The following is a 12175-nucleotide window of genomic DNA, read 5'->3' on the forward strand; positions in this document are numbered from 1 at the left end:
ACTGTCCCCCAAAATAATGCTGTAGCGATTAACACTCACAGACGGAGGGGTCAGGACTTGAAACCGTGGTGTCGACCAGCTCTGACCCTCAGTGTCCAGCTGGACTCAGCTGGAGACCCAGAGGGGAGCCCACGAGACACGTGACAGGTCTGCCTGCAGACTGAGGTGTGGTCTCCAAAGCCCCAGGCCAACCAGACCCCCCACAGGTGGGGACTGACCTTCCTCTGTCCCTTGACCTCCTGGAGCCCGAGGGACCCCCATGGTGCCCCACTCAGACCCCACCTTTGGAGAACTGTCCCCACGCAGCTCCTCGTGAGTAATTCGGTTAGTGGCACACACACCTCCTAGGCCACTGCATCTGCACGGGCTCCCGTCTCTGGTGTGTGTCACACGTGAGGATGTGTGTGTGGGGGGGTCCCTCTTCCCTGTGCTGCTCCCAGCTCTGTCTCCCCCCCCCTCGGGGCTTTTCCTCCAGCTTGGAATTGAGGTCCTGGGGGGCGGGGGTGCAGGTGCTGGCCCAGTAATGGGGAGCGGTGGGGCCAGCGCGTGGGTCCCAAAGGTCAGGACTGGGGGAGGGGCGGGTGGGCGTCCTCCCAGCCACCACAAGACGCTCCGGTGGAGGTGGAAAGGCCTTGCAGGCCTCGCGTGTATAAAATTTCTGCAAAATCAGGTTTCTGTGAAGTTTCTGTAATTTCACTTATTCTGCAACTCACTTAAACCAGGGGGCCTCGGGATCTTGTCCCCCACCTCGTGTCACCGCCCTGAGGGAACGGTGTTGGCTCCTGTCACCTGCCCTCCCCAGGGCACCTTCCCTGACCCCAGGGCAGAGCGCCTGACCCTGCCCCCCCCCCCCCGCCATGCGTGTTCTGGCCTGTGGGGCCATGTTGAGAGGCCCAGGGGGAGGCCCCTGCACCCCGCTCTCCCTTTCACAGGGTGCTCTGCTCCCCGCCCTGGCCTCCCTGCCAGCCTTCTGTCCCAGGGTCCCATGGCTCAGTTCACACTCACCTCGATCCCGCACTCGGTCCCCGCCCTCCAGGTCCTGTGCCCTTGCCAGTACAGGTCACCTCGAGTGGTCGTGGCCCACCCCCCCCCCCCCCGAGTCCCCTCTCCTGTGCAACCATCTCGCTTCCACCCTTGCCCCCAACTGCTGTCCCCTCTCACCTGCCGGTACCTTCCTCTTCCAGACGCTGGCCCTCACGACCCAGGTGTCCATCCTCCGCCCGGAGCCCGAGCCGGCCCTTCTGTTTGTGGCCTGGGCGTGGGGGGCTCCCTGCGGCAGCCGGGAGGCCTGCCCTCCTTCCAGGGGCTCCGTCCTGTTGACCCCCTGACCCCCCACGAAGACCACTGACCATAGAACACTCGGAAGCCGTAGTGCCCGGACCTGGTGCAGAGACAGAGGCCCGGGGGCAGGGGGCCTGGCGCCTGCTCCAGCCCGATTACAGCCCGGCCCAGGCGTCCAGTTGTCCTGGGTCAGGGGAGCCCCTGCCGACTGCCGTGGCTGGCTGCCCTGTGGGTGGGCTCTTCCCTCACGGCGGGAACCAGAGACCCCGAGGAGCGAAGTGTGTGTTCAGGGCCTCGTACGCAGAGACACAGGCATCTCACATTAACCGCCCCCCCCCCCCCCCCACACACACACACACGTAGGATGACCTTGCCCGGGGCCCGGCCGGCTGCCTTGGAGAGAGAGGAGGAAACCGTTGTTGGGCGCACACCCACGCTTGAACAAACCAAGGAGATCCCCGGGAGGTCCACTTGCACGAGGGAGGCCCCAGGGCCGGGCTGGAGCCGGGGAGGGGGCCGGGGGTGGCTGGTGGGCCCCAGCGGCACGTCCGTGGTGGGGTCGCAGGAAACAGCGGCCGCCCTGCCCAGCCCCTCGCATGGGGTGGTGCGCATGGGATGGTGGAGTCCAGAACCCCGTGTTGCTGCCCCCACGCCAGCGTCGCTCCTGAGCACGGACACCCCCATTCGGAGTGCAGATGTTGGGGACCTAGTGAGCGTCCGTCACGGGCATGTGGAGAACAGCGTGAGTCTAAGACAGACAGAAAAATGGAGGTGGCAAAGAGCCAGCGTCATGAGATAGAAACAACGGTGACTTAACGAAGCCGGAGGCCCACTGCGGGGAAAGGCCGAGAACGTGGCCAGCCTTTGGCAAAAGGGGGGAAGAGTCGGAGAACGCACATACAGACGTGGTGGGGAGGAGCTGGCAGGGAAACGTCAGGAGCGCGGCAGACAACGCCGATTAATACGAAACCTGAGAGGGCAGTTGGTGAGATCATGAATGAAAAACTGACTTGGTGAAAGAGAAAACGTGAATTACACTACAATTTAGTCAAGTTGCGTTAAAACCTCCCGTTCCCTAAACAGCGTCGTATGGTTTTATTGGTGAATTTCACCAACTCTTTAAGAGATAAGTCCTGTCTCCTACAAAGTGCTGCAGAGACTGGAAAGGCATCCACTTTATAAGGGCAGTAGGACCCTGAAAACAGGAGTTCTGTAATGTTGATTGGTCCAAGATCAGCGTCCAGGGTCCGTGTCGAAATGCCTGCAGTAACAGCTGGAAAATAAAAGCAGCTTTAGTCACGAGAACAAGGGGTGTCTGTCTAGGAATCAAGTGGACACGGGCCTCGAAGGCATGTGGCACTCGCCCCAGGACAGGAAGCACCTGGGTGAGGGGTGCACAGACTCCGCTGCCCAGACAGAAGTCAGGCACACGAGGACCCAGGCAGGGAAAGACCCCCGTGAGCTAAGCCTACAGTTTACGTGGAACAGACCGGCGGCTTTAGGCAAGAGTGAAGGGTGTCCGCGTTGGCGGCACACCTTCCTTCCTCAGCAGACGGGTGTTTGTTTAAATAGGCTGTACTAGTTAATACTGTGAGTTTGGCACAAGTACAGGCGGATGAGCGCAGAATCACCCTTGGGACCACGGCGGGCTTCGGAGAGGGCCCGGGCGTCCGTAAGGACAGGACGAGCCCTTGAACTAGGGGACCGCCGGACACCCCACCCATAAATGACCGTCTCTGCACACACAGCACGGCCCGGGGCGCCCGAATGCCCTGGGCGTCAAAGCAGGAGGAGCCGTCGGGAGGAGGGGGCCGGGCTCAAAGAACAGCGCGAGAGTGTGCCCCGAGGCCTAAACCATGAGTCGCGTTTATTACGTAAGCACGCGGGAAACACCTTCGCGTGACCGCCTGCGGCCAGGAGACGGTATCTGCCGCGAGTGCCTCCAGAGATGAGTCCTGGGCGGTAAGAAGACACCGCGCGAGAGGGACGGGCGGAGGGCACGGACGGGCTGCAGGCCGTGCTCGTGGCCATGGGCACCTCCCGGCAGCAAGCGCAAGGGGGAAACACAGACCCAGACGGAAAGACTGCTGCTTCGGGGTGTTGGTGAGCGTCCCGAGCCCCACTGCCTCCCCCTCGAATCACACGTCGAATCCCTAACTCCAGAAGCACCTCGGGGCCGAGTGTGGTCGCAGCCTTGCAGAGGTGGTAAGTTGAGACGGTGAGACCGTTCGTCAGGACGTTTGGGAAACACGAGGCCGTTAGGCGGGTCCTAGCGCAGCACAGCCACGGACACGTGTGCAAAGGGAGGGGGTGTGAGGGCCACCGCCCGCGAGCCGAGGACAGAGGCCTGGGACGGACCCTTGTCCCAGGTGCGGTCCTGCCGGTGTCCTGGTCTTGGACTTCCCGCCTCCGGAAGCCGCCTGGGTCCTGGTGGCCGTCCCGGGCCCCCGAGTGTGTGTGCGGGTCAGCACGCCCCTAGGCCAGTAGGATGCACATTAGTCCCGTAACCTGGGAGCCCTGGGCAGAGCCCGGACCACGCAGCCCCCTGCATGTGGCTGCCCCTCGGAGCACGTGTGGACCAGAGCGTGTTGTGTGTCTGCAGGCACCCGGAGAGGGTGGACAGGCCAAGTGCTCGCGTGGTACGGGAGCTCGCGTTTATTAGGTGGTCCAGCGCTGCCGCAGTCCGAGAGAAACCAGGTGTGGGGTGGAGAGGACACGTCACAGACACGTAGGCTGTGGGACGTGCGCCGTGCCACCTCAGAAACCATGCCCTGCCGCATGTGTGTGTGTGTGTGTGTGTGTGTGTGTGGTGACAACAGTGTGCCTGGCAGTCTGGCACCATCGGGGAACCAGAAACTGAGCCTCCCCACCCCCACCCCCCACCTGGGGTAGCCCCACAGGTGTTTGTGGTCCAGGGACGGACGGCACGTCGCGTCCATGTCTGGGTCAGGGTGGCTGCCTGGGCCCAGACACCGCAGCCTGGAGAAGGAACGAGCAAGGGGGGAGCCACACGTCACCCCTGCTCAGGTTCCACCACCTGGCTGTTCAGGGGCCTCACCCGGCTGCCCGCCAGGCAGGACTGTGGCCTCTGGGGGGGAAGGGTGGGGGGGGCGGTTGGGGGACGGCTGGCCGACTCCTGGAAGGAGACCCCCCCCCCCCCCGCCATGGTGGCTCCCGCAAAGGGGAAGGAGGGCGGGGCGGGGAGGCACATGGCGGGCACACGGCGGGTGTCTGTGGTTCTGGCCCCGATCTCTTTAAAAAGATCTGAAGTCAACGCAGAGGGGTTATTGATTTCCGGCGTGGGATGGGTGGGCGTTAGTGATGTCACCGCGGTGCTTCTGGAAGCCCCACGCTTCTGTGCCTCAGAAAGCCAGACCGCGCTCCTCCGGGGTTGGCTGTGCAGTGGGCTTTCCAGTCCCGAGCAGACGCCATCCCAGAGGGAGGAGAGGGCAGGCGGGGGGCCGGTGTCCCTCAGATGGGATGCCGGGTTTTCGCCCGTTGGGGGCACGGTGGGCGTACTGACAGCGCGGCCTCCTTTTCTGTTACTGCTGAGGCTGCTACGTTGCAGGGCGTCTGACACAGTAACAGCCCCAGCTTAGTGATGAATCATCGTTGGTGGGGTGTTTTCAGCGGATTTGCTCATGATTTCCTTGCGGGCCTGGTGTTATGCAATGAATCTCGTCCTTGGCTATAATCTATAACCCAGCCCTCAGGCCTTTCTCTCCGAACCCATCTTGTACAAAAACAAGTGATGTTTCTTCCATCTGGCTCAGTGTCTGTATGCAAATGACTCCTTGGATGCTTCTCATGTTGTTTGCACGTCGCATCAGCTCAAACGTATCTTAGAATTTAAAAAAAAAAAGAAAGAAAGAAAAAAGAGGGAAATCCAAATGGCTTGTGATTGTCCTGCCCATCCGGAAGGCGTGACTCTGGAGGCAAGCCGGTCAGCGGCAGTGTAGACGGACCCTCTGCACGGCCACGAGTCGCCTGCAGAGGCTTCGAGAAGAGACACCCTTCCCTTCCCACAGAAAGCCCGAGGCTCTGTTCGTGGCCTCTCGAGGGGTCCCTGTGACGAGGACACGTCAGAGTGGGGTGCCACTGTACTCCCCAGACACAGTCGTGTCCGTCCCAGCTGTGGAAAGCAGATGCTGGGCCCACCCCAGCCCCTGCCCAGTCTAACCAGTTGTCTAGAAACAGGCGTCGTGAAAAGCCCTGAGGAGCTCGAGACCCAAAGAGGGGCTGTGTGGGCATTTCAGATCATTTGTTTATTCGCAGCAGGACCCAGATAAGGCCTCCCTTGGGTCTTGTGGCATCTTTTAATTTTTGAAAACTTACTGTTTACAACTTACAGTAAAGTTCAGCCTGCCGCCGTGTTTGTCCCCAGCTTTGAGGTCCATGTTACCCCCTCAACCAGGCTCAGGACACTGGACAGTCCACCCAGAACCACCCCTGCAGTAGGGGTGGGGCAGGGACCTTGTTGGTTTTCATTTACATCTTTTCATGTGCTGCTTTACTGTCTGTATGTCTTTTTTGGTGAAGCATCTGCAAATCTTTTGCCTGTTTTTTAATTGGATTCTTTATGTTCCTGCTGTTGAGTTTTGAGGGTTCTTTATATATTGTGGATTAAACCCTTGGTCAGATACGCAGCGTGCAAGTATTTTCTGCCAGTCCTAGCCTCTTTCCATTTTTCACAAAATTTTGGTGAAGTCTAGCACAGTGGACTTCCTGTGTCTGTCCTGTACCTCCCTGCCTCTGCCCTGCGAGCAGCACGCAGGTCCCTGCGGATCTGGACAGCCCTCACCTTCCTCGGTTCTCCTCTTCAGAGTCCTTTTTTTTTTTTTTTAATGTTTGTTTATTTTTGAGAAAGAGAGAGAGAGAGAGAGAGAGAGAGAGGGAGGGAGAGGGAGACACAGAATCTGAAGCAGGCTCCAGGTTCTGAGCTGCCAGCACAGAGCCGGACCCAGGGCTCAAAGTCAAGAACCTCAAGATCATGACCCGAGCCGAAGTTGGATACCCAACCGACTGAGCCACCCAGGAGCCCCTAGAGTCCTTTTGATTACCCTAGTTCCTTTGCCATTCTGCGTGAACTTAAAAGCCAGCTTACTGGTAGCTACCAAAGAGTGGTGCTGGGATTTCACGGGTGCTAAGTCTGCAGGTCTAGTCTGGGGAACACTGATGCCCCATGCGGTGGCTCAGGTCCACTTGCTGAACCCTTGGCTGGCCCCTTTCATTAGCTGGCACGTCCCACACTGGTCTTGTTACGTTCGGGTATTTTCTTTTTGTTTTTGGAGTTCCTACAAATGGCAGTTTTAGGAAACTGACTTTCAGTTGTTCATTGCCAATATGTAGAAATGGGACTATTTATCTTTTGAACTTGTATCATATGATCTTGCTAGTGAGCTCATTAGTTTGGGGGCTTCCACATTTTCCCACATTCCTTGGGCTATTCTGCATAAACTATTGTGTTACGCAAACAAGAGCTGTGTTTTTCCTTTTCTTGCCTTATTGCATAGGCAGGCCTTCAGCTCTGTGCTGTGCTGCAGGGGACAGCCTACCCCCGGTGAGGGGGAGGCCTGCCTCTCGGTCTCAGGTGCTGGCCCGTCCTGCCGCCAGCACGACATTGGCCACTCAGCATGTTCCCGTCTGCCCCTAGTTCGCCAAGAGTTTTGATCACAAATGGGATTGACTTTTGTCAATTTTTAAAATTCGGTTGAGGAGATTTTATGGTTTTTCTTATTTAGCCTGTTGACGGGGTTAATTACACTGATTGGTTATAAATGTTGATAAGCCTTGCCTTCCTGGAACAGACCCAGGTAGTCGTGACATGTTATACTCATTTCTTTCCATACATGATGAGTTCAGTGTGCTAATATTTTGTTGAAGATCTTTACGTCTGTGTTCATAAAGGAATACTGGTTTATAGGTTTCTTTTTTTGTATGTTTTTGTCTGGTGTTGGTATCAGGGTAATTGCTGACCTCATAAAATGAGTTGAGAAGTATTCCTTCCTCTTCTCTTTTCTGGAAGATACTACATGCAATTGGTGTTGTTTCATCTTTTGGTGTCTGGTTAAATCCACCTGGAGTTTTCTTTTTCAGGAGGTGTTTTGCTCTTCAGTTTGTCTAATGGATTAGGCTGTTGGGATGATCTGTTCATGGTCCATGGCAGTTTGTAGGTTCGGGGTCGCGTCGCACACTGTTACGTATCGTTATGTCGTGTGCAAGCCCCCAGACTTCCCGCTGTCTACCGGGGTCCTTGTCCCTGACACCCTGTGACCTTCTTTCGTTTCTGGTATTGGTGGTTCTGTCCTCTTTTTTCTTTGTTAGGCTAGGGGTTTTATCAGTTCCATTGCTCTTCCCAAAGAACCAGTTTTCCGTTTTCTTTTATCCTTTACTCTATATTTTATTTCCGTATTGTTTTTCTGTCTTTGATTTCTTGTTACTGCTTTTGTCTCCTTACTTCCTTGCCCGCTCGCTCTGGGTTCCGTTGGCTCCTCTCCCAAGATCTTGAGGTGGAGCCCAGCCTGGGCACTTGAGGCCTTTCTCACTGCCCAGTGTGAGCGAGCACAGGAGTGGCTGTAGCTGCCTCCCAGGGGTCTCCGCTCCCATCTCACTCACGACCCCACAAGGTACTTCTGGTCTCCTCTGAGCTTTCCTCCTGGGTCCGAGCGCTGCCTGCTGTCCCCAGTGGTTGGCGTTTCCAGCCACCTGTCTACTGTTGATTTCTTTTTGTCTGTTTGGGTTTTCTGTTTTGGTTTTAAGTAGACTCCACGGCCAACGTGGGGCTCGAACTCACCACCTTGAGATCAAGAGTCTCGTGCTCCACCGACCAAGGTGGCCAGGTGCCCCTTTACTGTTGATTTCTAGCGGAGTCTGTGTTGGTCAGAGAACACACTTTACATGACTTCTGTTCTTTAAAGATGAAGCAATGCCAGTTGTTCGCGACGTCTTGGCAGTCTGTTTCCTGCAGACTCAGAGCTGCCTGCCGGGCAGAGCAGGCTGGGCTTCCCCAGGGCGCACGCGTGTCCGGGGCCGTCGCAGCCTGGAGCCCTCCTGCTGCCGAGTCACCTGCCTCGCTGCCGGGGGAGGCCCTCACGTCTTGTCTCCTGGCCCCTGTGGGCTCAGTGGAGTGCAGTGCCGTCACCATCATCCGCCACGTGGCCCTGAGTGCCGCGTTGTGACAGGCTGGCGTTCGGCCCGGGATGGGGATGGGTGGCGTGTGCCGGTCCTAGCTTATCAGAGACGTGACTGCCGTTGAGAGGAGAGTTTACTGTCCTTCACCAGCCCCTGGAAACAGGAGGCAGCAGGTCCTGGGGGCTGGCCCTGGGTGCTTAGGGCAGAGGGACACTAGGTTGGTGTTGAGGGTTGGTTAAGGAGGGATTCAGAGTATGGGCTGTGGATTCAGGGGAGATGGAAGTGGTTCTGGCCAGGAGTTGGCCCGTAATTAAAGGATGTCAGCTAGATAAATACAGAATCTAATGAAACACACAACAGCAGGGTCCTTCTTCATTTCATGCCCACAATGGCAGTGGGGTCTCAGCTCCATGCCCAGGACCATGGTGGCTATCTCTGCCCCGTGGGTGGTTGGCAAGCGCTCAGGGAGCCCACGGAACTTTCCAAGGCCACACCGTTGACCACACGCAGGCCTATATCCAGACCTGAACCCACCTGCCTCGCACGGTCGCTGCCTGCTGTCCAGATGTAGAAATGTGAGCAGGAAGAGTCTCCGAAGTCAGCAGATGGCCGCACCCCTCGTCCTGGCCACGGCCGCACCTGTCCTGCCTCTTGGGGTTAGACGCACGCTTCGGGGACTGAGTGACGACTCAGCTGGGCACGGACGGAGTGCCTTTCCCAAGTAGGGCCCGTGGGGTTCCGGCACAGGTGTCTGGGACTCGGCCCGGCTCCCTGAGCTGTGTGGCCGGCTGCGGCAGCCCTGGCTGGTGGCGCTCCTGGGTGTGGTGCTGTCGCGTCAGCAGCCCACTGGCCTCCGGGCGGGAAACCCGGCCGGGGTTTCAGGGAGCCGTGGAGAGAGGTCCCGGCTGAGTTCCGTGATGCCCACCCCCCCCACCCCCGCCCGTGCCCGCGCCCCTCCCCGCAGCCCCGCTCCCCTTCCTGGACCCCCTGGTGGGGTTGTTCTGGGCAGGCCCCAGTGCCTCCCGGGAGGAAAGGCTGCGTGGACGGGGTCCTGTAATGTCAGGTGGGCGAGGCACACGCCGCAGCAACAACAGAAGAAAGGGACCCCACTGACGGCGGGGCACAGTGCGGGCGTGCCCCCAGGCCACCCGGGCCCCGCCCTCCCCCCCCCCCCCCTCCCAGTCCCCTGCTCTGGGGGTGGGAGGGTAAGTGGGGAAAGGGAGGGTTCCGGAAGCTCAGGGCCCAGGCCGGCAGGAGGCCTGGGACGGGGGGGGGGGGGGGGGGGGGGGGGGGGGGGTCGAGACGAGGGGGCGGGGCCGGGTGGGCGGGGCCTGCGGAGGCTGGAAGCTGGGACTGCAGGTGGGCAGCTGGTACCTGGGGGGGCTTCCCTGGTCTGCGCGCCCTTCCCGGGCTGCCCTGCCCCCAGACGTGCATCGAGAGCCCCCACAAGCAGGAGACCCGCTCCCTGCGACCCTCCGGAGCAAGGGGATGCCCAGTGGCACCTACCACCTGCAGGGAGCCTTGAGGGTAGCCCTGGGCCTAGCTGAGGTCCCTGGGGAGATGTGAGGGCCACATCTGGGGCTGGAGCTGCCCAGGGCGGGCCTTCCTAGGGCTCCAGGGGCTGTGGGAGGGCGCTGGCCCTGCTGAGCAGCCCTTTGGCCCCTGCAGGTTGTGCAGCCTGACCTTGAAGAAGCTGGTGGTGTTCACAGAGCTGGAGAAGGAGCTGGTCTCGGTGGTGATTGCCGTCAAGATGCAGGTGAGGGCAGTCCACCCAGGGTGCCTGTGCCGTCCTGGAGATGGGGGCATGGCCACACGGCCAGCTCTCTGCCCTGGGTGCTTGACCTGGAGGAGGGTCCTGGCGCTCTGGCACGGTTGGACCCCACACAGCCAGGGTGCAGTCCTGTCCGCGTGAAGGGCTGGCGGCTGGGGAGTGTGGAGGGACGCGAGTGTGTGTGTGCGGGTCACTTGCACAAGGGCCTTCCCGGAACAGAATTGTGCCGCCCACACCCTCGCATGTGCGCCCAGTGCCCGCCGGCCCTTCTCTGCCAACCTCTGACCCGGGGCTGGTCATCCTCAGGCCCCTCTCTGTCCCTCTGATCCTCGTGGGATCTTGCCTTGCAACAAATCACTCTTCCAGGAGGACCTGACCCGGGCCCCCACCCTGGGGGGCAGCGGCCCTCAGCACTGCCTTCACCCAGCCGCCAGCCGCCCTGCAGGAGGTGCCGTGTGTGCTTCCTTGACCCCTTCCGGGATGCCAGTTCCTCGTCCACTCCCGAGTCAGGAGGGCTCTCAGCCCCCCGCTGGCTCATATGGTGCCTCCCGTGGCCCTTTGCAGGCGTGTCCCCCCTACGGATGGGGTCCGCCCTGTAGGCACCTCCCTCCCCCAGTGGCCGTGCTCACAGGCAGCTGCGTGTGCTGGCTCCTCCTTCGAGTGGCCCCCTCAGCTGTGCCTGTCCTGTTAGGGCCCCAGACCGTCAGACGCCCCACGGGACAGAGTGCCTGCTGCACCCCCGTCCCGGGCTGCTAGAGCACACATTCACGGACCCCGCGAGCTCAGGCGACAGGGGTGCTGGTCCGCGTGCTCCACAGCTCCGTGTGGGCTGGGAGCAGCCAGTGCCATGTGGTCCACAGGCCGTCCACCCGGACCCACGGCTGTGCCCGGGACCCCTCCCTCTCCATCACTCCCATCAACTCACACGTCTGTTGTTTTTGTCCTGGACCCACTCCCGCTGCTGCCCTCAGCTGCTTCTCTGCACCCTCGTCTTGGTCAGACGCCACAGGAGCCCCTTCCCCCCGTAGCCGCAGTTCTCTTTTGTGGCTCTGAACCCACCTGCCCTTGGTGCCCCGCAGACGTGGGGCCACACCATGTCCGTCCCGTGGCTTCCTGCAATCAGCATTCAGCCTCCCGGTCTGTCCATGTTGGGACAGCTGTTTAAAAAAATTTTGGTGGGGGAGGGGGGCACCTGGGTGGCTCAGTCAGTTGAGCATCTGACTTCAGCTCAGGTCATGGTCTCCCGGTTCGGGGGTTAGAGCCCCATGTCAGGCACTGCGCTGACATTTCAGAGCCTGGGCCCGCTTTAGATTCTGTGTCTCCCTCTCCCTCTGCTCTTCCCCTACTCACGCTCTGTCTCTGTTTCTCTCTCAAACATAAATAAACATTTAAAAATACATGAACTGTTGGGGCGCCTGGGTGGCGCAGTCGGTTAAGCGTCCGACTTCAGCCAGGTCACGATCTCGCGGTCCGTGAGTTCGAGCCCCGCGTCAGGCTCTGGGCTGACGGCTCGGAGCCTGGAGCCTGTTTCCGATTCTGTGTCTCCCTCTCTCTCTGCCCCTCCCCCGTTCATGCTCTGTCTCTCTCTGTCCCAAAAAAAAAAAAAAAAAAAAAAAAAAAATGTAAAAATACATGAACTGTTAAAAAAATTAAGGAAAACAATTTTTTTAATGTTTATTTGAGAGAGAGAGCGAGAGAGAGCGGGGGAGGCACAGAATCCGAAGCAGGCTCCAGGCTCCAAGCTGTTGGCACAGAGCCCGACATGGGGCTTGAACTCACAAACCGTGAGATCACGACTTGAGCCGAAGTTGCTCGCTTAACCAGCTGAGCCACCAGGCGCCCCTAGGACAGTCACTTTTAAAACAGTACTGTGAGAAACATCTTTAATGCCTTTGGGGTTTATTTTGGTAGAGGACTTGAGGTAAAGACCTGTATGTTTTGTACGAATGACTTGTTATTTTCTTACCACAGGTATTTAGTGATTAGTTTTTC

At 59.2% G+C, this 12175-nt stretch overlaps 1 protein-coding gene across 7 annotated transcripts in view; it reads left to right on the top strand.

Moving 5' to 3' along the window:
* The window catches only part of PACS2 (phosphofurin acidic cluster sorting protein 2), a 54473-nt gene that overhangs the window by 18898 nt on the left and 23400 nt on the right, over positions 1-12175 (top strand). For all 7 annotated transcript variants that reach the window (XM_058740504.1, XM_058740499.1, XM_058740497.1 and 4 more), the window contains exon 2: positions 10081-10168. In XM_058740504.1, the coding sequence (XP_058596487.1) occupies positions 10081-10168 (88 nt within the window). The remainder of the gene's footprint in view (positions 1-10080; positions 10169-12175) is intronic.

This window comes from Neofelis nebulosa, chromosome 7 (genome assembly GCF_028018385.1).
Source record: "Neofelis nebulosa isolate mNeoNeb1 chromosome 7, mNeoNeb1.pri, whole genome shotgun sequence".
Taxonomy (NCBI): Eukaryota; Metazoa; Chordata; class Mammalia; order Carnivora; family Felidae; genus Neofelis; species Neofelis nebulosa.